The sequence below is a fragment of the Rana temporaria genome, chromosome 13 (assembly GCF_905171775.1).
Source record: "Rana temporaria chromosome 13, aRanTem1.1, whole genome shotgun sequence".
Taxonomy (NCBI): Eukaryota; Metazoa; Chordata; class Amphibia; order Anura; family Ranidae; genus Rana; species Rana temporaria.
The window spans coordinates 80,465,374-80,491,304 of NC_053501.1; the positions used below are offsets into that span (position 1 = coordinate 80,465,374).

The 25,931-nt window shown below is 45.3% G+C and overlaps 1 protein-coding gene across 20 annotated transcripts in view; it reads left to right on the forward strand.

Annotated features, from left to right (window-relative positions):
• GPHN (gephyrin) overlaps positions 1-25,931 on the forward strand; it is a 780,484-nt gene that overhangs the window by 748,599 nt on the left and 5,954 nt on the right. For all 20 annotated transcript variants that reach the window (XM_040333276.1, XM_040333279.1, XM_040333277.1 and 17 more), the window contains 2 exons: positions 11,926-12,029; positions 21,042-21,138. In XM_040333276.1, the coding sequence (XP_040189210.1) occupies positions 11,926-12,029; positions 21,042-21,138 (201 nt within the window). The remainder of the gene's footprint in view (positions 1-11,925; positions 12,030-21,041; positions 21,139-25,931) is intronic.

Below are 25,931 nucleotides of genomic sequence, written 5' to 3' on the forward strand. Positions count from 1 at the left end.
GGAGGAGCTTCTGGTCTTCTGCTGTCCGTCAGATGTTTAAAAAAAAAGAAGGAAAAAAAAAGCAGGCTTTGGAAAACAGGGGAAAAATACATAATTCATGTCAAATGTTTTAAACCATCATACAAATATGTATTTAAACTCAAATCTTTATTGTTTCTGTGCAAAAACATGGTGTGGGCTATCTTGGGCGATGTTCTTCCAATCCACAGCCTGTTTCCTACACTGCTGCCTGTGTCTGTTGTTTGTATGTGCTTAGAAGAGATGAAGCCTCCATCAATCAAAATGTAATATCCTGCCCCCATTGAGTTTTAAATGTTTAGTGGGTGGGGAAAAGTAGGGAGTGGGCTGTCATTTATCACTGTATATATGCCCACATGTGTGACTCTATGGTCATGTGGGCTGCACAGATAACAAAAAAAAGGAAAACTGGAACTGGACCATGCTGAGTAGCTGTTGAAATGGCTGGTATACACAATCTCACCCTGAAGAGGGGACACAGACAAGAAGGGAGGGACAGTGAACAGCAGAATCAACCAGGTTTATTGCAGGATATAGAAAACAAATCCCATAGTGATTAAGTGATTATGAAGAGCATGTAATACAGCATAAACTGTTAAGTGGGTTTAACAACACTTTAAGCCCTAGTTTTAAAGAATTTATTTTTTTTTTTTTACAGTGTTTGTACCAGGTTAAGAAATTGGTACCAATTGGTACTATTTTATGTAAGGGGTAAGGTAAATACTTCCAAGATATTGTATTCCCTTTCTTATATCTAAGGAGAGGTTGTATTAGTTCCAGGATTCCTTTTCTTTTCTTGTGCTCATGCACATTTCTTTTTTGATTGTATTTCTAACACGATTCTCCCATCATTGATTAGGAAATCATTTGTTTTTCCAAAAAAATACAACATGCCTGATTAAACATTCAATGGCCGCACGAAAACCGGCCGTTGCTGCGAAATGGTGCGAAATTCGAACGAACATTCTTAGGCCCCTTTCACACTGAGGAGTTTTTCATGCGGTTTAGCGCTAAAAATAGCGCCTAAATACCGCCTGAAAAACTCCTGCACTGCATGCCCAAGGGCTTTCACACTGAGGCGATGCGCTGGCGGGACCACTCCAAAAGTCCTGCCAGCAGCATCTTTGGAGCGGTGAGAGGAGCGCTCCTTCACCGTTCCTTCCCATTAAAAGTAATGGGAAACCGCGGTAATACCACCGGAAATGTGCCTCTTTTTCGGCCGTTAGCGGTTGGTTAATACCGCATCGCTAACGGCCGAATACCGCCCCAATTCAGACAGTATAGCTACGCTATACCACCACCGCACGTCCCACCCCAGTGTGAAAGGGGCCTTAGATTTTCAGAAGAAAACTCTTGGAATTCGACCCATGTATGGCTGGCCTTAGGCTATTTGGGACATAAAAGGAGAGTCATGGTTATAGGTGGTTAGAGGTATTTAACAAATTCACACTTTGGGGTTAATTTACTAAAACCAGAGAGTGCAAAATCAGGTGCAGCTGTGCATGGTAGCCAATTTTTTTTTTTACATAAAAGTCTTTTTATTAAATACAAGAGATGGTACATATAAAAATATAATCAAACAGTGGTACAGTCAGTCGATAAATTCTTCTAGCAATATCATCCAACAACACTACATTAGGTCACATACATATATAGAGAACAGTATTATCGGTAACATTAGCAGGTGCGTGTTATGCCATCATTGTATGCCTTACCGCCAGAGGGCCCCTCCTCTCTATCCCACCCCCAAACCTAAAAATAAAAGGAAGAACACAATGAAAAACAAGAGATATATAAAAAAGGAGAGAACAGCGTTCTAGATACAGGTATCAGGAGCCTTAAGCCATCTGTCCCAATTTTTTTTGTATTTGGATGGACATCCTCCGCAATCCAGTGCAAGATCCCAGGAGGATCTGCTCTCATCCACACTCTGGCAATTACCTTTTGGGCTGAAAAGAGTGTCTGATGTAGGAATAGCTTAATACATTTATTACAGTCTGAATTTGGAAAAATTCCAAAAGACATAGTTTCGGTTGGAGTGTTACAGAGGAGCCCATCTTGTCATGCAGGAATCTCACCACCTGCGACCAGAATATCTGTATCTTGGGACATTTCCACAAAAGATGGAAAAAGTTGGCCGCCGCCTGAGCGCACATGGGGCATGCAGTGGAATAGTTACGTTTATATTTCGAGAGTCTGAGTGGCGTGAGGTATGATCTATGTGTTATAAAGATCTGGGTTGGCCAGTCTGACAGCTTGGGGGAAACTAGCTTGCATGTGTCCAAAGCATCACTCCACTCGTAATCCGCGATTGGGCCCAATTCATCCTCCCACCTGGCCTTCAATGCATATGCCCCCACGGTTGCCGAGGGGAGCGACAGCATGGTGTAGAACTGTGAAATAAGTTTCTTAGGAGCAGGGCACTTTATGGCTGCCATCAGTGGGCTGTCATCCAGAGAGAGATCATCTACAGGGAATTGTGTGCGGAAGGCATGACGTAGCTGTATGTATCTAAAGTGCATTCGGCTAGGCAGTGCAAACTCTGACTGCATGTCAGGCAAGGATTTCAGCCTCCCGTTAGTGACTATGTGGGACAGATAAAAAATACCCCTAGAACTCCACCACCCAGCATCTGGAATCTGAATAAATTCAGAAAGGGCCGAGTTATGCCAAAGGGGGGTGGAGGTATTTAGGATTGGTATGCGCAGTTTTGTAGAGGCTATGGACCACGCTCTCCTGTTATGATATAGAAGGGCCTTACGGTCAACTGACCGGCCTCCCCTCTTCATCCCACCTGTAATCGCCACCAAGGGGTCCAAGGTCGGCCCAGCCCACCCCAGGCACAAGAAGCATAGGAACCTGTCTCTGTCCGTTTTGTCTACATGAAATATTTGTGAAAGCTGAGCTGCGAGATAGTATAAGTTGAAATCGGGCAGAGCGAGACCTGCCAGGTCGGTAGGATTTTTGAGTTTGTGCCTGTTATTGCCCCACACAAAAGGTTTCAAAAGAGTTTAGATCGCCATGAAATGCCTAAGAACAAGATAAACAGGGGAGTGCCAGAGCATATAAAAAAATTTGGGTAACAGGACCATTTTAATTAGGTTTACGCGACCCGTGACCCCTAACGGAAGGCGAGCCCAGATCTGTGTCTTCTGCTTTAGCATATCAAAGAGCGGGGTTATGTTAAGTGGAACGTAATCCCCAGGGTCTCTAGATACCCTGATGCCCAGGTATTTGATAACACTAACTCTCTCTGTAGGGGGAGTGAGGCCCTGTCTTTGGTAGGTGAATAGCTGTCTAGCGGGAGTATCTGAGACTTGTCCCAATTGATCCGTAGACCAGAAAATGTGCTGAATCTTTCTATAAGGGCCAAAGGCAACGAGCTGTCTGAGTTGTCTAGATACAGAAGAGTGTCATCTGCATATGTGCTAATTTTTTCCACCACCCCTCCTCTCTGTAAACCCACAATCCCTGTGTGAGCGCTGATTGCTATGGCAAATGGCTCTGCCGCCAGTGCATACAGCAGCGGCGACAGGGGGCACCCTTGTCTAGTACCCCTGTGGAGAGAGAACTGATCCGAGGGCCAGCCATTAGCCAGAACTTTGGCCACCGGGCTTTGATAAAGGAGCTGTACCCATTTGATGAATCGGGGCCCCAGTCCAAACCTGCCCAAGCAGGTCCAGAGGTAGCGCCACTCGACAGAGTCGAATGCTTTAGCAGTGTCCAAGGCAACAACTATCCTGGACCCAGAGTTATCATGGGGAGTCTGAAGATTAATAAATAACCTCCTGAGGTTTAAAGATGTGTTTCTGCCTGGCATGAACCCCGCATGGTCTCCGTGAGCTAATGAAAGGATAACCTTGTTAAGGCGGATGGCAAGTACCTTTGCAAGTACATCCACCTGGAGCAGGGAAATGGGACGATAAGACTCCGGAAGGTGAGGATCTTTACCTGGCTTGGGTATTAAAACAATGGTAGCCTCCCGCATGGAAACTGGCATATCAGAGGTCTCAAAAATGGAGTTGTACAACGCCAGTAACCGAGGCAACAACAGGTCCGAGTATGAGGAGTAAAACTCCACCGGCAAGCCATCGGAGCCCAGGGCCTTGGATGTAGGGAATTCCGCTATGGCTTTAGCAATCTCCTCTAATTTCAAAGGTTCCTCCAGTTCCTCAGTCTGGGCCTCGGTCAGCTGTGGGATTTGTATCTCTGCCAAAAAGGACTCCATCAGAGAAAGGTAATCCGAAACCGTGGTAGCATAAAGGGAGGCAAAAAAATCCCCAAACATTCCCGCAACCTGAACAGGTGCAGTCACCTGGGTATTGTCAGGGGAGTGCAGGGAGATCACCACCGGGGGTCTCCCCTCGCTGTGTACAAGGTAAGCCAGTAACTTCCCTGCTCTTTCACCATGTTCAAATGACCTCCGTCTAAGAAAGAACATCTTACATTTGGATTTCTCATAGAGCAACTGGTCCAGGGCCCTAGAACATAACTTAAGGCCACCAGCCCTAGCCTCTGTGGGATTGTCAAGAAATTCCCTTTCCGCTATCTCTAAGTCATGCGTTGTAGTGTCCACAGCCATCACAGAAGTTTGTTTAATTTTGTTAATGCGGGCTGTAAGGGTCATCCGAGCATGTATCTTAAACGCCTCCCATACTATCTGCGGCCGTGCTGAGCCCTCATTAGTCATGAAAAAGTGTTCCCAGTCGGTCCCAAGATCGTCATCCTCCAAGGAGGCGCACAAATTTTGTCGGGTGTGAGTGTGTCAGGGGCTGCGAGGGCCTGGTCAGTCTGTCAAGGGCCCTATCCAACACATTATTGAAATCTCCCAGCCAATATAGCTGGTATAGCGTGTTTAGATCACTACATAGCGGGCAATGCCATAAAATTAAATTGAAACGGGGGTGGTATGTAAAAAGCCAATAGAAGGACCACATCCCTGTGTAGCTTTGCCCTTACAAAAACGAATCTACCCATTGGGTCTAACTACCAAGTCCTGGAGCTCGAAATGGGCAATTTTAGCAATCAGAAGTGACACTCCTCTGGAATGTGTAGTGTGAACAGAGTGATAAGCCCAGTCTATCCAAGGCCGTTTGAGTGCTCTCAATACTGAACCCTCTGCGTGTGTCTGTACCATGGCCACCACATCCGCCCTTAGCTTTTTTTAGTTTCCCAAATACCGCAGATCTCTTAATGGGGACTTGGGATACCCCCCCCCCCCCCCCGTTTGCAGCCAAGATGGCCGCCCCCAGCCAGGCGCGGCCTCCAACAACACCAATACATTTATGCAGTACCTATGTAAACCAATCAATATAAGAAAAAAAAGACCATCTCTCAACAAAATAAACCCCTTAACCCCCCCTCCCGGCCCTGCCCCCAACTGGTGCGGGCACCAACCCCTAACTGCCAACATGGCATAAACAGTGTGCAACCTGTGAAGGAAAAACAAAGCAGTGTTATAGCGTATACATAGGCTCTTGCAGTCAGAAATCCGACCGTTGGCCACTCATTCCAACCCCACAAGGACAAGAAGCCATAGTGGTATACTTTGATGAATATGAGGGGAAGCGCTGTTTCAGAGGCGCTGTAAATAGTGCACCACCCTGAGTGAGCCAGAGGCGGCCACCCAGCAGACTGTGGGTCTCCGCAGGTAATCGAAGGAACAGTCCCAAATCTGAACAGCCAATTCGGGCAAGGTCAGTCTAACTCTAGGGCTCGGGGCACTAACTCTCCAAGCAGAGGGGGGCAAGAGTATCAAAGAGCAATGTTCTAATGCAGTCATGTGCTCTCCCCTCACTGCAAGGGACACACAGGAACAATGAAACGGAATGTGCACTGGCTGGTATATGCTGTGAGCAGAAGTGGGAACACAGAAACATCATTGCCCATATGCAGGAGTAATCTCAGATCTCTGGACTAAGGGGCTGTGGAAACAGTGAGCAATGTCAGTATGCAGTTCCTTGCCCGCTTCCCAGCTATATACGGCTAGCATCTCTCAGAGGGGGGGTAAAGCATAGGGGGGCATAGGGGGTGTAAGGGCATGTGAAGATGCGGGTATACTTATCAGTGTGCATCGCGTTGCTCGAGCCACGCTATAGCCGCGTCTGGGTCTTCAAAAAAGTGTGCTCTGTCTTCTCCCTCCACACGAAGGCGGGCTGGAAACAGCATGGCGTATTTCACATTCTTGATTGACAGGCGACGCTTCGCCTCAATAAAGGTTTTGCGTTTTCTTTGTACCTCCGCTGAGAAGTCCGGGAAGACTGCGACCATCTTATTTCCAAAAGGGATATTGCCTTTTTTCCTGCTAAGGCGGAGGATGGCATCCCGGTCCCTGAAGTTCAGGAACTTGGCTATGAAGGTGCGAGAGAGTGCACCAGCAGGCGGTGGTCTGCCCGACATGCGGTGCACACGCCCCACGACAAACGTGGGTAAAAACTACTCCCTTCCATATGTATCAGAAAGTAATGTCTCCAGAAACGTTGGAGGGTCTCGCCCCTCTACCCCCTCAGGCAGGCCAATGAAGCGGAGGTTACACCTGCACAACCTGTTCTCAATATCGTCTTGCTTCTGGAGGAGTTGGTTCACCTGCTGCTGCATGGCTTCTGTGGAAACCTGTAGAGGGGGGATGGAGTCCTCCACTGTGCTGATTCTAGTCTCAGCCTCCGTGACTCTCTCTCTAAGCTTCTGGAAGTCCTGCCTGACCAAGGATATGTCCACCTTCACCTCTTCAATCCTTGCTGTGAGGGTGGTCTGGCAGGACGTGACTGCTTCCTGGCAGGCTGTTATGGCTGCCTGGTCGTTTCTGAGCCATGAGCTACCTCCTCCCCGTGCCATCTTGGTCTACAGGATCAGCCTCCACATGGCGGTATTGCGATAGCTTAGCGATCGCTCCGGATTTTGTTTTTGCCGGCAACATGATCCCCTGGGGTGCCTGGTCCGGGGGGTGTCCACAGAGGTCGTTTGTTAGATGTTAGGATCCAAGGATATTTGTGCAGGATTTTCAGCTGGCGGAGCTCAGCTCACTCGCGTCCTATCCCATGCCGCTCCAGGCCACGCCGCATGGTAGCCAATTTGCTTCAGCTTGTTCATTTAAGCTTTGAAAAAAAAAACTGGAATTTAATTGGTTCTATGCACATGCAAGCAACCCTGATAAATCCTATGATTTGGGGTTTCCATACCCATATTTTTATACCCATAATCCAAGGAGTAAGTAAGTGTTATTTGAAGCAGGAGTTGCATAGCAGGAAAGGGTAAGGAATGGCAAAAAAAGAAAGTGGTTGGAAAAGTAGAGACAAATTGTCTGTGTAGGGCAGCGTTTCTCAACTCCAGTCCTCAAGGCACCCCAACAGGTCATGTTTTCAGGCTTACCAGTATTTTGAACAGGTGATTTAATCAGTTTCACTGCCTTTGTAATTGCCACAGCCGTTTCATCGAGCCTGAAAACATGACATGTTGGGGCACCTTGAGGACTGGAGTTGAGAAACACTGGTTTAGGGTTCCACAGTCATGCACTCAAGAAGGATGTAATCATAAACTCATAGCACACAAGGTGGGTCAGGTTAAACTATTTAGAGTAGATGAAAAAGATATACACTACAGTGAGGGAAAAAAGTATTTGATCCCCTGCTGATTCTGTATCCTTGTCCACTGACAAAGAAATTATGGCCCGGATTCACAAAGCACTTACGCCGACGTATATCGAGATACGCCGCGTAAGTCTATCTATGCACCGTCGTATCTATGCGTCCACTGACAAAGAAATTATGGCCCGGATTCACAAAGCACTTAAGCCAACGTATCTCGAGATACGCCGCGTAAGTCTATCTATGTGCCGTGCCCACAATTTTAGATACGCCTGAAAATAGGCTTCATCCGACCGACGTAACTTTCCTACGCCGTCGTATCGTGGGCGCATATTTACGCCTGGCGCATTTGCCGCTCCCATTGATTTTCTATGCACATATGCAAATGAGGGAGATAGGCCGATTCACAAACGTAGTTGCGCCCAGCGCATAATATACGCGGATTGCGTAAGGCGTACGTCCGGCATAAAGTTATTCCCCATATAGGAGGCGCAACTCATGCAAAGGTATGGACCAGGGAACAGAGCCGTCGTATTTTACGTTGTTTACATAGTAGGTGAATAGGGCTGGGCGTAGGTTACGTTCATTTCGTAGGCAGTAATCCGTTGTATCTTAGGGAGTAGTTCCGACGTGATTCTGCTTATACGCACTGGGATGCGTCCACGGGACGGCGCAAGCGCCGTACGTTATTCGTAACTTTATGACGCTCAGTCTTTAATTTACATGGGGTCACGCCTCATTAGCATGGCTCACGCCCACTTCCACCTACGCTGGCTTACGCTGAGGAAACCCAGCGTAGATTTGGGGGCGAGTGCTTTGTGTATACTGTGCTTGCCTCTGTGCGCTGCGTTGGCGTAGCGTATATTCGATACGCTACGCCGGAATAAATATGCGCCAGTGTCTGTGAATCCGGGCCTATCAGTCTATATTTTTAATGGTAGATTTATTTTAACAGAGAGAGAGAGAATAACAACAAAAAGTCATTTAAAAAAAGTTATAAATTGATTTGCATTTTAACCTCTTCAGCCCCGGAAGATTTTTCCCCTTTATGACCGGGCAATTTTTTTGCGATACTGCACTGCATAGATTTAACTGACAATTGTGCAGTCGTGCGACTAGGGTTGCCACATTTTCCCTTTAATCCAGGACACAGTAAGTAAGTTTAACTACCACCTTAATCAGACACAGAACCTGTGTAATTAATGTGTGTCCTGAATTAAAGGGATGATGTGGCAACCCTACGTGCAATGCTGTACCCAAACAAAATTGATGTGTATTTTTTCCCACAAATAGAGCTTTCTTTTAGTGGTAATTGATCAACTTTGCGGTTTTTATTTTATAAACAAAAAAAAGAGCGACAATTTAAAAAAAAAATATTTTTAATATCCCAATTTAAAAAAATAATAATACTTTCTTCATCAGTTTAGGCCAATATGTATTCTTCTACATATTTTTGGTAGAGAGAATCGCAATAAGCGTATATTGATTGGTTTGTGCAAAATCTATCGAGTCTACAAAATAGGGGACAGATTTATGGCATTTTTTTTACTAGTAATGGCGGTGATCAGTGATTTTTAGAGGGACTGCGACATTGTGGCAGACACCTAACTGACATTTTTGACACTTTTTTGGGGAACGGTGACATTATTACAGTAACCGGTTCTAAAAATATTCACTGTTATTGTACTATGACAATGACAGGGAAGAGAGACTTGAGAGGGAATATGAGTTAAATTTTCAAATACCGTACTGGTGACCCCACAATTGGGATAAAACTTTTTAGCGGAAGGGAGTTTAATAAGACACATGGCCACTCATTAAAATTAGAAGGAAAGAGGTTTAACCTTAAAGGGTCACTAAAGGAATTTATTTTTTTTAGCTAAATAGCTTCCTTTACCTTATTGCAGTCCTGATTTCATGTCATCATTGTTAGTTTTTGCTTTGAAGTAGCTGTAATCCTTCTCTGATCTCCACACTTCCTGCTTGTCTGGCTCCTTATGAAAAAACTCATGCAAGCTTCTCACTGTGGTCCATGATCAAGAAGGTGTGATTACTGTGTGTCACTGCCCTGTGTTTGTTTGTTTTTGTTCTGTGTGTTCACAGAAACATGAAACTAGTTTAAAAACTAAACTAAACTGCAGGCACATTATATGATTGATTTTTATCTATTTTAATATTTTTTAAAAGGAATCAGTTAACTATTATGTCTCTGTACCCTGTAAACAGTCATTTCAGCAAAAAAAAAATCCTTTACCACTCCTTTAATCTGCGTAGAGGGTTCTTTACTGTAATGCTGCGTACAGACGGTCGTTTTATGTGATAAAAAAAAAACGTTTTTCAAAATTTCATTTTCAAAGACAATGTAGCATACACACCATCGTTTTTTCCAAAAGCTCTAGCAAAGCGCGGTTACGTTCACCACGTACGACGGCACTCTGTTCCATTCAAACTCGCGTCCTAACTTGCTTCTGAGCATGCGCGGGTTTAAAAACATTGTTTTAAACGTCGTTTTAGCCTACACACGGTCATTTTTTATGACACAAAAAATGACGTTTTGAAAAACGACACAAAAAATTGAAGCATGCTTCAATTTTTATTTTTTTTGTCGTTTTTCACAAGACATAAAACAACGTTTTCCCCCACACACGGTCATTTTAATTTACGTTTTTAAAAACGTCGGGTTTTTTCATCACATAAAGTCATGGTGTGTACGCGGCATAAGAGCGGCGAGGATGTAAAATTCCCTTCCTCAGGCGGTGGTCTCAGCAGCAAACATCGATATTTCAAGAAACTATTAGATAAGCACCTGAACGACCACAACATACAGGGATATACAATGTAATACTGACATAAAATCACACACAAGGGTTTGTACTTGACGGACTTTTTTCAACCTCACCTACTATGTAACTATCTCTTGATCTTCAAATGAAGATTTAACATCTTCAAACTTACCAGCAAAGAAGATTTACTGCCTTTCAGTACAGGGGTAGCAAGAGAAAGCAAGCAAGGTGGTCTTTCACATTCACATATTATAAGCAGTAGATCAGCTTTACTTACTATAAGGTTTTTTGTTTTGTTTTTTGGGCGTAAGCATTGTCACTAGAAGAAAAATGAGTAATCTTGAAAGAATGACAAATATATCAATTAAAGTACTCTGTTCAAAATCTGCATCAGCTAGTTGATGTGCATTGACATGAAATACAAATTGCATTGCAAAGTACATTAATACAGTGTAAATTGTAGAGATCTTGTTAGGTTCAAAGTCATTGGCATTGATGTAGGTTTGCCATGTCTCAGTAGACTCACTCTCATCAGTAGTTTATTTTGACTGGGAACTGGAAGCTCCGCCATTTTAACTAGTCACAGGGCCCTAAAATCTTATACATGTTTTCTGCTAGCTTGCCACAGAAGGGGTTAACGCTATGGGACGGAGTGGTGATGTGATTCTGCTGTGTGAATTGTTGACTGTCTTATTTTGTATTTAAAATGCTGTAGAAATTGTTGGTTCTACAGTATATAGATTCTCAATATTGGCCCAGATTCAAGAAGCAATTGCGCCCGTGTAACCATAAGTTACACGGCGCAATTGCTTACTTGCTCCGGTGTAACGAGTGCTCCTGATTCAGGAACCTCGTTACACCGACTGCAGCCTAAAATCTGCGTGGCATAAGGCACTTATGCCTCGCAGATTTTAGGCTGCATTCTTGTGCTTGCCGCTAGGGGGCGCTCCCATTGTGATCAGCGAGTAGTATGCAAATTGCATACTACCACTGATTCACAAGCTTGCGCGGGCCCCGCGCAAGCCAGGTACGGAGTTTCGGTACGGCAACTTTAGCGCAAGGTTGCCCCTTCTAATAGTAGGGGCAGCCAATGCTAAAGTATAGCCGGCCTTCCCGCGCCGTGAAATTTGAATTTCACTGCGTTTGCGTAAGTGATTCGTGAATGGCGCTGGACGCCATTCACGTTGAAGCAAATGACGTCCTTGCGACGTCATTTGCCGCAATGCACGTCGGGAAAGTTTCCCGACGGAGCATGCGCTGTACGCTTGGCGCGGGAGCGCGCCTAATTTAAATGATTCCCGCCCCCGGCGGGATCATTTAACTTGCGCGCGCTTACGCCGGGCAAATTTGCCGGCGCGCTCTCGCAGTTCACGGAGCTACTGCTCCGTGAATCGAGGGCAGCGCAAAATATTTGCGGGGGCGCAGGGCAAAATCGTTGCCCTGCTCCCCCGCAAATATAGCGCAAGCTATGCTGAATCTGGGCCATTATTAACAAAAGTAATTACTGATTAACTGTTTTTTTTTTGTTTGTTTCCTTGTAGGCAACCCTGTGTCAGCAGTTGTTACCTGTAACCTTTTTGTCGTACCAGCACTAAGAAAGATGCAGGGAATCCTGGATCCAAGACCTACAATCATCAAAGCCAGGGTACTTAGTCACTGATGTGCTGTAGAGAAGTATTTGTTTTGTTCCTTTTTTGTATTTTCTTGTTTCTGTGTTGTTATACTGAGCCCAATACGCATGCATTTCTCATATAAGCAAAAACGTGATGTTAAACGTTATAGGATTAAAGTAGAATTCCAGCCTAAATTTAACTAGTCTAAAAATCCCCCCAAATACCTATACTGACTCATGTTAAAAAGATGCATGTAATTTACATATTTTCAGCCCGCTTCGGTCCATCATGTGTCACCTTTTTTGCACAGGTTAGTCAGCCAGGAGTTCTACTTTAACCACTAATGGTTAAAGTAGACCGCCTCATGCCGATATATATGTCGGCAGAGCCGCACGGCTGGGCATATTCACGTACCTGTACGTCTCCTTTAAGATGCCCAGCTGTGGGTCGTGCACGGTCCTGAGCTCCGTGAGCGCGCCCGTGGGACCCACGGACCCGATCGCCGCCAGTGTCCTGCGATCGTGTCACAGAGCTAAAGAATGGGGATAGGTAAGTGTAAACAAACCTTTCCCCGTTCTTCCTAGTGGCAGTGGCAGTGATCGTCTGTTCCCTGTCAGCGGAACAGACGATCAGTGACGTGTTACACCAGGCCACGCCCCCACACTGTGAGAATCAGTTCCTAGGGAACACTTAACACCTTCAGCGCCCCCTAGTGGTTAACCCCTTCAGTGTAATTTTCACAGTAATCAGTGCATTTTTATAGCACTAATTACTGTGAAAATGACAATGGTCCCAAAATGGTCTGAAAAGTGTCCGAACAAAAAAGATATATATATATATATATATATATATATATATATATATATATATATATATATATATATATATATATATATAATATAGTAAGGTTTGGACAATTGCAAACAAAAAAATGCAGACCACCCCTTGGTGTAACCTCTACCACTGCCAGCATGCCTCAGTTTTTTTTTGCATTTTTTTTTTTAGGAGGGTGGGTATTTTTTCTTTATCGTACACCACGGGACACAGAGCCATTAATCATTACATAATGGGTTGTATGGACACCAGAGGTGATTGGACACTGGCACAACCAATCCGAGAGAGTTTCCCTCCATATAGCCCCTCAAACCATGGGAGCTCCTCAGTTTTTTCACCAGTGTCTAAGGATTGGACACATGGAAAGTGCAAAGGAAAAGCTTAAGCAAACCCTGCTTAGGGGTAGAAGAGCTAGACGTTCGGGTCCATCCAGGACGCTTAAGTTAAGCCAAAATTGGATGAGACTCGGGCCTCTCGCAGGAAGCGTTGCCTGTAATGTCTCTCCTTGGAGGACTGGGCTCTGAGATTCCAGCACTTTCGCTATTGCAGCTAAAAGGCCTGGTCAGAGTCTTTTACAAGGCCCAGGGAAGAGGTATCCTTTAAATAGGAACCCAGACCCCTGAAGGTTGGCACACAAAGCCCGCGGAGATGGGTGAAGATTGGGAGTAACCCTGCGGCGGGGAGAGGTAAGGGAAAAGGAGCCTAAGGCAGTGTACACGCGATCAGTCCATCTGATGAAAACGGTCTGAAGGACAGTTGTCTTAGGTTAACCGATGAAGCTGACTGATGGTCCATCACACGTACACACCATAGGTTAAATAACCGATCGTGTCAGAACGCTGTGACGTAAAACACAGCGACGTGCTGAAAAAAAAACGAAGTTCAATGCTTCCAAGCATGGGTCTACTTGATTCTGAGCAATGCGCAGGTTTTTAACCGATGGTTTTGCACACTAACGATCGGTTTTGACCTATCGGTTAGGAATCCATAGGTTAATTTTAAAGCAAGTTTGCTTTTTTTTAAATATCCTATGGGGCCCTCACACGATCGGTTTTGACCAATGAAAACGGTCCGTAAGACCGTTCTCATCGGTTTAACCGATCGTGTATCTTAGGACCTTTTCCAAAGGTTTTTTAGGGAGGTGTCTTCTCAAAGGTGGCCACCGGAGGGAGTAAAGAGCTTCTCACTCACCACAAGACCACAGACGTGCCAGAGCACAGAAAGAACGCTTCTCCTGCAGAGCTCTGCATTCCCATAGGTTGCTTGTACCCTCCCACTCCATCCATTACTGCAACAGTTCATTTCTGCCGTTTGGGCACCCGCATAAGCTGTTTTTTTCTCCTCCTAAAAACTCTAGCTGAGGAGTATAGGTTGCTATAAAACCCTCCACAGGATCCTTATCCTGGTGCTGGCTTTAGGCTAGCCAAAGGCACAACTGCTGGGATGCACAGTTGCTGGTGCATATTGCTAACGCACAACAGCTATATCGCATGATTGCGGAAACGCACGTCTGCAGAGGATAACTTCCTCTTTACCAGTCCACATATTTGCATAAAATACATGAGTTTGGAATGCACAAAATTCATGTGGGGTAAAAACAAGTAAGAGAACATTTATTGTTGATCACATAAAGATACATGTTTCTGTTTGTATGGATTTACATGTTTTTTTACATAGTCGCATGAGGATGCTTGATCACAATAAAGTGATTAAGTCGCACGGAGAGGCTTGTTTGCACAGAAATGCCTAAAATCGCTTAAAAATGATTGATTGCATAAAGATGCTCAATCACACAAGGTTGCCTTATCACACGAGTCCTTGATTACCCAAGGATACTTGGTCACACAAAGAGGCTTGTTTTTACAAAAATGCCTAAAATCGCATTAAAAATGCTTGATTGCATAAAGATGCTGGATCGCACAGGCGTGCTTGATCACACAAGAGTCATTGGTCACACAAGGGTACTTGTCCGCACAGTAGTGCTTAAAATGCATAAGATGTTTGATCGCATAAAAAATGCTGAATCGCATAAGGATGCATGATCGCCTAAAGTTGCATGTTCGCCTAGATTTTGCATGGTTGCATAATGAGGCATGATAATTTAAGTTTCCTTAATTATACAGGATTCCTTGTGTTCACATAGAAATACGTGTCTGTATGGGTACATGTTGCGCAATGTTGCATAACACGTTCATAAACGCATGCTTGCGTGCAAGATGCCCGTTCCATAGCACACGTGATATATGTATGTGTGTTTACAGCGCACATCTTTTGTGGCTCTGGCACTGGGAGATCGTCGGGGGCCACAAAAGATATATATGTCCAAATAACCATGCGGGCCGGACTTTAGACATGCCTGGTATAGAGCCATACTTAATTATTCTTAAGGATAGGGTGATGATAAATCCTCACCCAGCCTTATTTCCTAGAAGGATCTAGTTTTCATTTAAATCAGGATGTTTCTTGCCTTCCTTTTTTCCAGAACCTTGTTCTGCGGAAGGAAGAGTTATTACTTTTCTCTCAATAAAGATGAGAGCACTTAAAAATCTCTCTGAAGGTTTTCGGATATAGGAAACTGACGTTTTGTTGTGCTGACAGAAGACCCTAGAAATAGGCATGCAGATTTCAAATCAGCTAATAAAATGGTTACACTCTCTCGTTGGAGTGAGAGCAGTCCAGGCCTATCTGAAGCGGCTGCTCAGATATGGAAAACTGATGCTTACGTTTACTAATTTTTATCAGGTGAATGTAGGACGGCAAGAGGATGCCGCTTTTTGGCGCAGTATGCTACAGGCAGCAGTATAGATCCTCACGTCTGATGGCGGTCTGCTTAATTTGTCTCTCCCTCCTCTCAGTTGGCATTGCTTTGGGACGTCCCACCTAGTAATTACTAAGCTCTGTGTCCCGTGATGTACGATAAAGAAACTAGGATTTTTATAACCGCTTATCTTTAAAATCCTTTTCTTGGAGTACATCACAGGACACAGAGCTCCCATACCTCTTGTTTGGGGATATTGGGACACTTATTGCTTTGCTACAAAAACCGAGGTGCTCCCAGTTTGAGAGGGGTTATATAGGGAGAAAACTTCCTTTCTAATTGATTACACCAGTGTCCAGTACCTGAAAGTATAATATAACCCACTTAGTAATTACTAGGCTCTGTATCCCATGATGTAGTCCAAGAAAAGGATTTTACAGGTAAGCTGTTATAAAAATCCTATTTTTCCCTAATAACCTCATGCACAGGCGGATGGGAGTGTCCTGACTGTGTGAGAGCCAGGTATCTTATAGCGCTGATTTTGTAAAAACACTCTTTCCTGTACCGTGTCTATAACCAGATCCAAGTATTCTAGCCTCCTTACTGGTTGTAGGGATGACTTCTCTAAGTTGAGAATCCAACCCAGACGTTCCAAATACCCGACTATTCTGAGCACATTCCGGTCTAACCATACTACAGTTTGATCTATCAGCAATAGGTCGTCTAAGTATGCCATTACTGCTATACCCTGGGCCCTTGGCTTCGCCAGAAGCGAGGCTAGAGCCTTTGTAAACACCCGAGGTGCGGTGGCCAACTCGAAGGTCAAGGCCACAAACTGAAAATGGCGCTGTTCTAGCTAAAATTGGAACATGCAGGTATGCATCCTTGATGTCTATTGACGCTAGAAACTCCCCTCCCCTCAGGGTAGCCACTACTGATCTGATTGACTCCATGCGAAAAGAGCGGATGTTTAGGAACTGATTCAGACCCTTGAGATCTAGAATGTGTCTGACTTCTCCATTTGGTTTTGGCACCGTGAAGAGATTTGAATAAAACCCCAAACTCTGAAACCCTGCTTTTCTGAGGGGTCTCTATGATTACACCTTGAGACATCAATCGTTCTAGTGCTTGAAACAGAGACCCTCTTTTCACTGGGTACTTGGGGACGCTTGATCTTAGAAAACGAGATGGCGGCAACTCTCGAAACTCCAACTTGTAACCTAGAGAAACTGTGGAGATGACCCATCTGTCCTGAATCTCTTCCCACCAGGCTCCTGAAAATTGCAGAAGCCTTCCCCCTACTCAATTAAGCGAGTGCGCTCTTCATAGGGAGGCCTTGGAACTCTGCTTTGCAGACTTCTGCCCCCAGGAATTTTTCTGACCCTGAACCTGGTTTTGAGGCTTACCTCTTGACCCTGACGGCGGAGGCCATTGTGACTGCCTGGAGGTTGTCACCCCAGGTAACGGGGAGGAAGAGCGTTTAAATGGTGGACGTCTACTCCTTCTCTTGACCGGAAGAAGGGTACTCTTACCACCTGAAATCTTTTGGATGTATTTGTCCAAATCTTCTACGAATCATTCCCCATGGAAAGGAAAACCAGCTCTGCTGACCAATGCTTCAGCCACAGTACTCTACGCATATGTACCAACAGAGGTTGGCAAGGCGTGACATCTGATGGATAGAATCTTTAATGACATCAACCGCAAAACATAAGGGATGACTAAGCGCTGATACCCCAGTGCGAAACGCGTCAGTATCCACCCCACTGTCTGCTGTGATTTGTAGTGCTGTTTCAATTTTTTTCTATTAAAGTCAACATTTTAAGAATTTCGTGGAAGTGTGGTTGTCCAGTCTTTTTCCCGTCTTCGCTCCGTGCATTGCCTGCACCCACGCTTCTGAGAGGACACTAATTGCTGAGTGCACTCACCTGGAGCGGCAGTTTCCTTTTTCGCAAAACATAAGGCCCTTGGAAGCTCCGCTAAATCTGGGACCTCATCTCCCTTGACAACCTGCTTACCTTTGTCTTTCAGGGATTGAGAAATGCCGATTGCTGCTACCGCAGGCTGCACTACTGCAGCAGCCACAGTAAATTAGGTTTTAAGCAAAGATTCCAGCCTCTTATCCGCTGGATCCGTAAATACTTGGACATCGTCTACTGGACAAGACAAAATTTTATTCAACTGAGATATAACAGCGTCCACTGCCGGCACACTCCACTTATTAGAGAACTTTTCCTCCATAGAATAGAGAAGGGAAAGCCTTTTGGGAGGCAAAAAATGTCTGTCTGATCCCAGTCAGCATAAATAGCTGTTACAGCAACGGATGCAATAGAAAAGCATGTGTGCCCTGAGGAGGCTTTAGGGAACCCAAAGAGGAAAAGGGAACTTCAACTGTCTCTGTTAGGGGCAACTTATATCCAGAACAGACTGATTCCGTAAGGGATTGAAACTAGCAACCTTTGAGATTGTGAGGCTGAGAAGGATTCTTCTGAGACTGAATCCACAAAGGAGGAGCCATCCTCCAGCCCCTCTAATGGGTCCGCTAAAGGTATATTAGCATCAGTATGCCCCCTCCTGATCCCTTGAGGATGGGTTTGGGGCAGGGGAAGGGGTTCTATCGTGTTTCTTCCCAGCCTGGGAAGAAGATGCGAGCATACCAGCTATTTTCCCCTTGTGGCAGAGTGAGGCTCTGTTCCAATAAAAATCGTGTTAAAATGGACACAGGGTATGCACATTTGCTGGGTGCAACTCTACAGAGCGTAGATGTGGACTGGAGAAGACTGCTGGTGCAGCTTTCTCCAGGTTTTTGGTACTTTGTCATGGGGCTCTGTAGTTTGGAGATTCCACAGTGTCTGGGGTGGGATGGAATCTCCAACCCTGTATCCAGACTTTGTGATTACCAGCAGGGTGTGTGCTCAGGTGAGCACAGCCCTTATAATGAGTGTGGTAAGACCTCATGGCTCCCAGTTGGAGACAGCTCCTGTAAGAGACAGGAGGTCTCCAGAAGTCAGAGAGGCTGTAGGAGATAGACAGAAAGTTGGTAACTACAAGAGGCAGAGCTATAGACGCTCAAGGGAAGCCGCCTATGTTGAGGAGTCCGCTGGTCTGGGTGACCAGGATAACGTGCAGAAGTACTGCTACAGAGAGCCAGGTGGGCTAGCATTTTCTGTTCGCATTTGATGGAGAAGAACCCCCTGTGTGGGAAACCTTTGATTGAACTTTTTATTTTTGCCTTTTTTTTATAAAAATGGGCTACCATGCCCTTAAAACATAGTTCCTGAATGGTGTGAATCACTGAAAAAACGCATACCACGAGAGTTAACAACCCCCAATCTTACACCCTCCAAACCAGCCAATGCGGCAGCCACATCATCCTTGGTGACATATGCAGAGGCTGGAAGGTTGGAGGTAGCTGCAATGATTGACAAGCTCAATGGCTCAGCCTGATCAGCCACTTCAGGTCTTTCAGGAGAGGATGATACTGTGTAAGCGTGACTAGGATTCTCAGACCCTGACTGCGGCGACTTTTGCGCTCCTCTTTACCGTTTTTGTTCCTCTCTTGCGGGAATACATAGTCCTAAGCACAAAGCAGAGGTACTAACAATATGCATCTACTGCTGAGCGAAGTCCAGCAATGGGTAATGTGCCGCTATCAATGCTTAGCCTGATGCTGAGTAGATGTGTCTGAGGATGCCTGGGCCTGTGCCCAAATCAGTGCTTACATTCCTGGAGCCTGTGTCCCTCCGTCAGCCATAAGTTCAATACAGCCTGCAGACTTTTAAAAACAACAGCTGGCCTGCGCCGTGGAAAACGTGAATTCCGAGTGCACGTCAGCGGCGCTAAGTCCCGCCCCGTGATATCCTCTCTCCTTCATCTCAAGAAGAGGGAATTCTTGCATGCGCACGCATGCACAGTAGCGCCATTTGGCGTGAATCGCTGGGGATGGGGGGCTCGCAGCAGAGCCTGGAAACAGCGGGGGGAGCCCCTGTTACCACCCCAGGTGGTCTGACAGGAGAGGAGTGAGGCGCAGATGCTGTCCACAAGCGCTGCTGACACAGTACTATCCAGTGAAGCAAGGTAATGTTGATACCAGGTATGTTACATACATCCTCTAGTGGTAAAAACAGGGAAGACATCATCCACTCAGAAACAAAGAAATTCATAAGAAAACTCTTAGGACTTTGACTTACCCTTCCTGCTGCAGGATCTGCTGGAAAATCACAGACGGACCCAATCTTCACCCATCACAGCGGGCTTGCGTCATGACAGACCTTCAAGGACCAGGTCCCCTTTGCATATAGGGTCCACTCCCTTGGAACTGTACAGCACCATGCCAGAGCAAACCTGTGGTATGGAATGTGACCAGGGCACTGGAACTCAGGGTCCAGCTCTTTAGAAAGAAGAGTTACAAGCAAAACCTCGTTCTTCTGTTCCGAGGCCCGGGTACCATCCACTTTAGCCTTTTGATTCTGGCTCTTTGAATGGATCCGATTGCATTGCTCCCTGATCTAGTACCAGCTAGGGAGCTCTTCTTAGCACTTCATTAACCGTGACCAACACCTTAGACCATGGGTCTTCTAACTATGGCCCTCCAGTTGTTCAGGAACTACAATTCCCATCATGCCTAGTCATGTCTGTGAATGTCAGAGTTTTACAATGCCTCATGGGATGTGTAGTTCCGCAACAGCTGGAGGGCCGTAGTTTGAGGATCCCTGCCTTAGACACTGGCAAAAAAACTGAGGTACTCCCTGTGTGGTGGGGGTTATATAGAGAGGGACTTCCTGTCTTTGGTTATGCCAGTGTCCAATCATCTGAAGGTGAAGGGTTTTACAGGTAAGCTGTTATAAAAATCCTATTTTCCCACCCTAATTAGGCAACCACTATCAATGGACGATGCTCCTTCCTTTAATAACCCCAAAGATAAGTAGGAGGGGTTATACTCAGGGCTAGCATACTGTATTTGGCTTGCCAACGTCCCGGCCTCCTGTAGGCAGAAGGCTTTTAAACATTTGGGTTATACTTTCTGCAGGGAAAGGAAAACTCCTTCTGTATGGTGTAGCTGCTCCTGCACTGCAAGGGTTAAATGTTCCTTTACATCTAGGTACCAAAAAAAATAGTCTTATTTACATGATCATCTGCTCTCCAGACAGCCTGTGCTCTCCTCCACTCCTCTACACTTTGGCAACCACCAGAACATAGGAGATAAGAGACTGCAGGGTTTGAGAATTGAAAGTAAAATTGCTTCTTCCAGTACCCTAGACTTAAACAAACATTTTAAACTTGCAGTGGGAGAGCCCTACTACAAAAAAAGTCTAATGGTTTAATAGTAAATAAAAAATAAAAAAACATTGTTTACTTGATACTAATCCAAATAAAAGCTAATAAGGATCCTCCTCCAATGTGAAAATGATGTAACTATTTCTATTTATTGTTCTTTCTATATTCTCTACAGTTATCATGTGATGTAAAGTTGGATCCTCGCCCCGAGTACCATCGCTGCATACTGACATGGCATCACCAAGAGCCACTGCCTTGGGCACAAAGTACAGGTCAGTGGAAGTCACAGACATTCTCTTTCCAGTAAACATTGAGTTAAATCTTGTGCCACCAGAATCAAAGTTTTATTACTTGTTGATCCTGGCAGTAGATTTGTTGTATTTCTACATCCTGAAACATGGCAAACTGTTCCATAAAAGTGGCATTTACAAGTTAGGGAAAAAACATATCCTGAGTACTAAGGTGGGGTGGAGGAACTTGAATGGCCTGCACAAAGTCCTGCGCTCAACCTGATAGAATACCTTTGGGATGAATTAGAGCAGAGACTGTGAGCCAGGCCTTTTCATCCACATCAGTGCCTGACCTCACAGATCCGCTTCTGAAAAAATTGTCAAACATTCCCATAGACACAATCCTAAACCTTGTGGACAGCCTTCCCAGAACAGTTGAAGCTGTTATATTGTAGCTGCAAAGGGTGAGCCAACTCAAAATGTAACCCTACGGACTAAGACTGGAATGGCATTAAAGTTCATGTTCATGTAAAGGCAGGTGTCCCAATACTTTTTGGTAATATAGTGTATATTTTTTATATTTTTTCCGATGAAAAAAAAAATGTAATTGATTGAAAAGTGTTAACTGGAGTTGTGCTCTAATTTGTTTGTTTCATACGTAAAGTCTACTTAAAACGACATACAGTCATGGCCGAAATTGTTGGCACCCCACACATTTTTCCTGAAAATCAAGTATTTCTTACAGAAAAGTATTGCAGTAACACATGTTTTCCTATACACATGTTTATTCCCTTTGTATGTATTGGAACAAAACAATAAAAGGGAGGAAAAAAGTAAATTGGACATAATGTCACACAAAACTCCAAAAATGGTCTGGTCAAAATTTTTGGCACTCTTAACTTAAAGGGGTTGTAAAGGTTCCTCTTTTATTTTCTAAATTGGTTCCTTTAAGCTAGTGCATTGTTGGTTCACTTACCTTTTCCTTCCATTTCCCTTTCTAAATGATTTTTTTCTTTGTCTGAATTTCTCACTTCCTGTTTCTCCTCAGTAAGCTTTCCACCATCATTCGAGCGGTGGAAAGTCATTTAGAACAGCTTACTGAACACTTTACTGAGGAGGAACAGGAAGTGAGAAATTTAGACAAAGAGAACAAAGAAAAAAAACATTTAGAAGGGAAATCGAAGGAAAATGTAAGTGAACCAACAATGCACTAGCTCAAAGGAACCTATTTAGAAAATAAAAAACAAACCTTTAAAACCCCTTTAATATTTGGACAACCTTTGGAAAAATAACTGAAATCAGACGCTTCCTATAACCATCAATAAGCTTTTTACACCTCTCACCTGGAATTTTGGACCACTCTTCCTTTGCAAACTGCTCCAGATCCCTCTTATTGGAAGGGCGCCTTTTCCCCAACAGCAATTTTAAGATCTCTCCACAGGTGTTCAATGGGATTTAGATCTGGACTCATTGCTGGCCACTTTAGAACTCTCCAGCGCTTTGTTGCCATCCATTTCTGGGTGCTTTTTGACGTATGTTTGGGGTCATTGTCCTGCTGGAAGACCCAAGATCTCGGACGCAAACCCAGCTTTCTGACACTGGGCTCTACAGTGCGACACAAAATCCTTTGGTAATCCTCAGATTTCATGATGCCTTGCACACATTCAAGGCACCAAAACAACCCCAAAACATCATTGAACCTCCACCATATTTCACTGTAGGTACTGTGTTCTTTTCTTTGTAGGCCTCATTTCATTTTCGGTAAACAGTAGTAGAATGATGTGCTTTACCAAAAAGCTCTATCTTGGTCTCATCTGTCCACAAGACGTTTTCCCAGAAGGATTTTGGCAAACTGTAGTCTTGCTTTTTTATGTCTTTGTGTCAGCAGTGGGGTCCTCCTGGGTCTCCTGCCCTGGCGTTTCATTTTATTTAAATGTTGATGGATAGTTCGCGCTGACACTGATGCTCCCTGAGCCTGCAGGACAGCTTGAATTTCTTTGGAACTTGTTTGCGGCTGTTTATCCACCATCCAGACTATCCTGCGTTGTAACCTTTCATCGATTTTTCTCTTCTGTCCACGCTGGACAAAGGCAAATCTAGATCACTGGAGATGGACTTGTAACCTTGAAATTGTTGATATTTTTCTACAATTTTGGTTCTCGAGTCCTCAGACAGTTCTCTTCTTTTTCTGTTGTCCATGCTTAATGTGGCACACAAAGACACACAAGGCAAAGACTACGTGAACTTCTCTTCTTTTTATCTGCTTTCACATGTGATTTTTTTATTGCCCACACCTGTTACCTGCCCCAGGTGAGTTTAAAGGAGCATCACATGCTTGAAACAATCTTATTTATCCACAATTTTGAAAGGGTGCCAAGAATTTTGACTAGCCCATTTTTGGAGTTTTGTGTAACATTATGTCCAATTTGCTTTTTTTCCTCGCTTTTTTGTTTTGTTCCAATACACACAAAGGGAATAAAACATGTGTATAGTAAAACATGTGTTACTGCAATACTTTTCTGTGAGAAATACTTGATTTTCTGGGGGAAAATTCTGGGGTGCCAACAATTTTGGCCATGACTGTATGCTGCTGAAATTACTCCACAGTTTGACAATATTGTTGTGCGATTTCACTGAACAAAAAGCTGGGTTGTCAACAGGGGCGGCTGGTGCTGTATATTTTGGGGGGGGCCGGTAAACAAGACATCCCTGCGTCTCCTCCTCTGTGTCTTGGGCTTCACAGCGGCTTCCCTCCTAATTCCCTTCCCTGCCGTGGCAAGGTCTCTCGGAAGTTTGGCCCCCTCCTCCTTCCACCGCTGCCGGGCCGTTCAGAAAGCACAGCGTGCTTCGCGCATGTGCAGTAAAGAACCAGCTCTGAAGCCGCAAGGCTTCACTGCTGGTTTCCCTTATGGGAAATGGCGACGGCAGCACCCGCGATCCAATGGGCGTCGATATCATGGGATCCCTGGAGTGGTAGGTGTCCTAATATTAAAAGTCAGCTGCTACAGTATTTGTAGCTGCTGACTTTACATGTTTGGAAGGGACCTCTGCTTTAAGGCTGCCAATCCCTGCATTAAGGTCTAGGGATAAAATATATCAGGACAGACTACTGTTGAACTTTAAATGTTCAGCCTTGAGAAAAGAAGGGGAAGGGGGACATTGCATACTTGCCAACTGTCCCGTTTTTAAAGGGACAGTCCCGTTATTTGGGACCTAGTCCCAGCTAATTTAGCCTGCCGGGACTTGTCCCGGCTATTGGGGAAGGCAGGTGCGGCTTCTGGGTCTCAGCAGGGACCTGAGCCTGCGCTGTGTGTTTCTGTCCCCTCCCCTCCTTCCAGTCTCGTGCTGTGCGGAGTCCTTGTTATCTCTGACTTAGCCTCCCCCTCCAATCAGCAGCGCGGTGTGCTGTGAGACCTGGGAGGCGGAGCTCACTGTAGCTCCTGTCGGCTGGCCAGAGGAAGGGAGGAGGTGAGTGAGCTGAACTTTTCTGTGGGAAGTTTCCTAGGGTGGATAGTAGTAGTACACACTTTCAAGGAGATTTTTTCTTAGGAGAAGACTCGGGGGAGATAGTGAGTTTGAGTGTGGGGGAGGGGAGGGAGTGTGGGGGAGGGGAGGGAGGGATGAGGTCTGCAGCCCAAACACATTTTGACAGATCACTTCTAAGCATGAACACTCTGTGCAAACATCATCCAATCCAATTGCTCAGACTAGATAATGTGGGGTCATTTATAGCCATTCATGTAACCTGTGTATGTGTGCATGTGGTGAGTTCACACTTCTGATTGTATGTACAGGTTCTGAGTCTGTGCAATCAGAAGTGTGAACTCACCACATATATATACAGGTTACATGAATGGCTATAAATGACCCCACATTATCTAGTCTGAGCAATTGGATTGGATGCAGAGTGCTATAAACTGGATTACATAGATCTGTACTTACATCTAGTACTGTTGTAGGATTCATTGTTTTAAATGTTTTTAGTGGATGAGTTTTTTTTTTATTTATTATATACATCGCTATCTGACCACTTCTCAGTCCCCCTCTCCTGTACATACTGCCCCCAGGTTGCATCACCCCCAGATCACATCATACAGACATCACTCCGAGCGAAATACCCCCCCCCCCCCGCTGAGGGACATCATTCCATGGTCACTTTCCTTCCCTTATCTTCCCAACATCACTTCCTGATTACCCCATAGACACCACAAGAAATCCCTCCCCATACTGCCACCGCCATACCCTCCAACCTCCTCTCCTGTACTAACTGTGCCCATCATACCCTCTGCACTCCTCCTCTCCTGTACATACTGCCCCAGCATACCCTCTGCACTCCTCCTCTCCTGTACATACTGCCCCAGCATACCCTCTGCACTCCTCCTCCTCTCCTGTACATACTGCCCCAGCATACCCTCTGCACTCCTCCTCTCCTGTACACACTGCCCCAGCATACCCTCTGCACTCCTCCTCCTCTCCTGTACATACTGCCCCAGCATACCCTCTGCACTCCTCCTCCTCTCCTGTACATACTGCCCCAGCATACCCTCTGCACTCCTCCTCCTCTCCTGTACATACTGCCCCAGCATACCCTCTGCACTCCTCCTCCTCTCCTGTACATACTGCCCCAGCATACCCTCTGCACTCCTCCTCCTCTCCTGTACATACTGCCCCAGCATACCCTCTGCACTCCTCCTCCTCTCCTGTACATACTGCCCCAGCATACCCTCTGCACTCCTCCTCCTCTCCTGTACATACTGCCCCAGCATACCCTCTGCACTCCTCCTCCTCTCCTGTACATACTGCCCCAGCATACCCTCTGCACTCCTCCTCTCCTG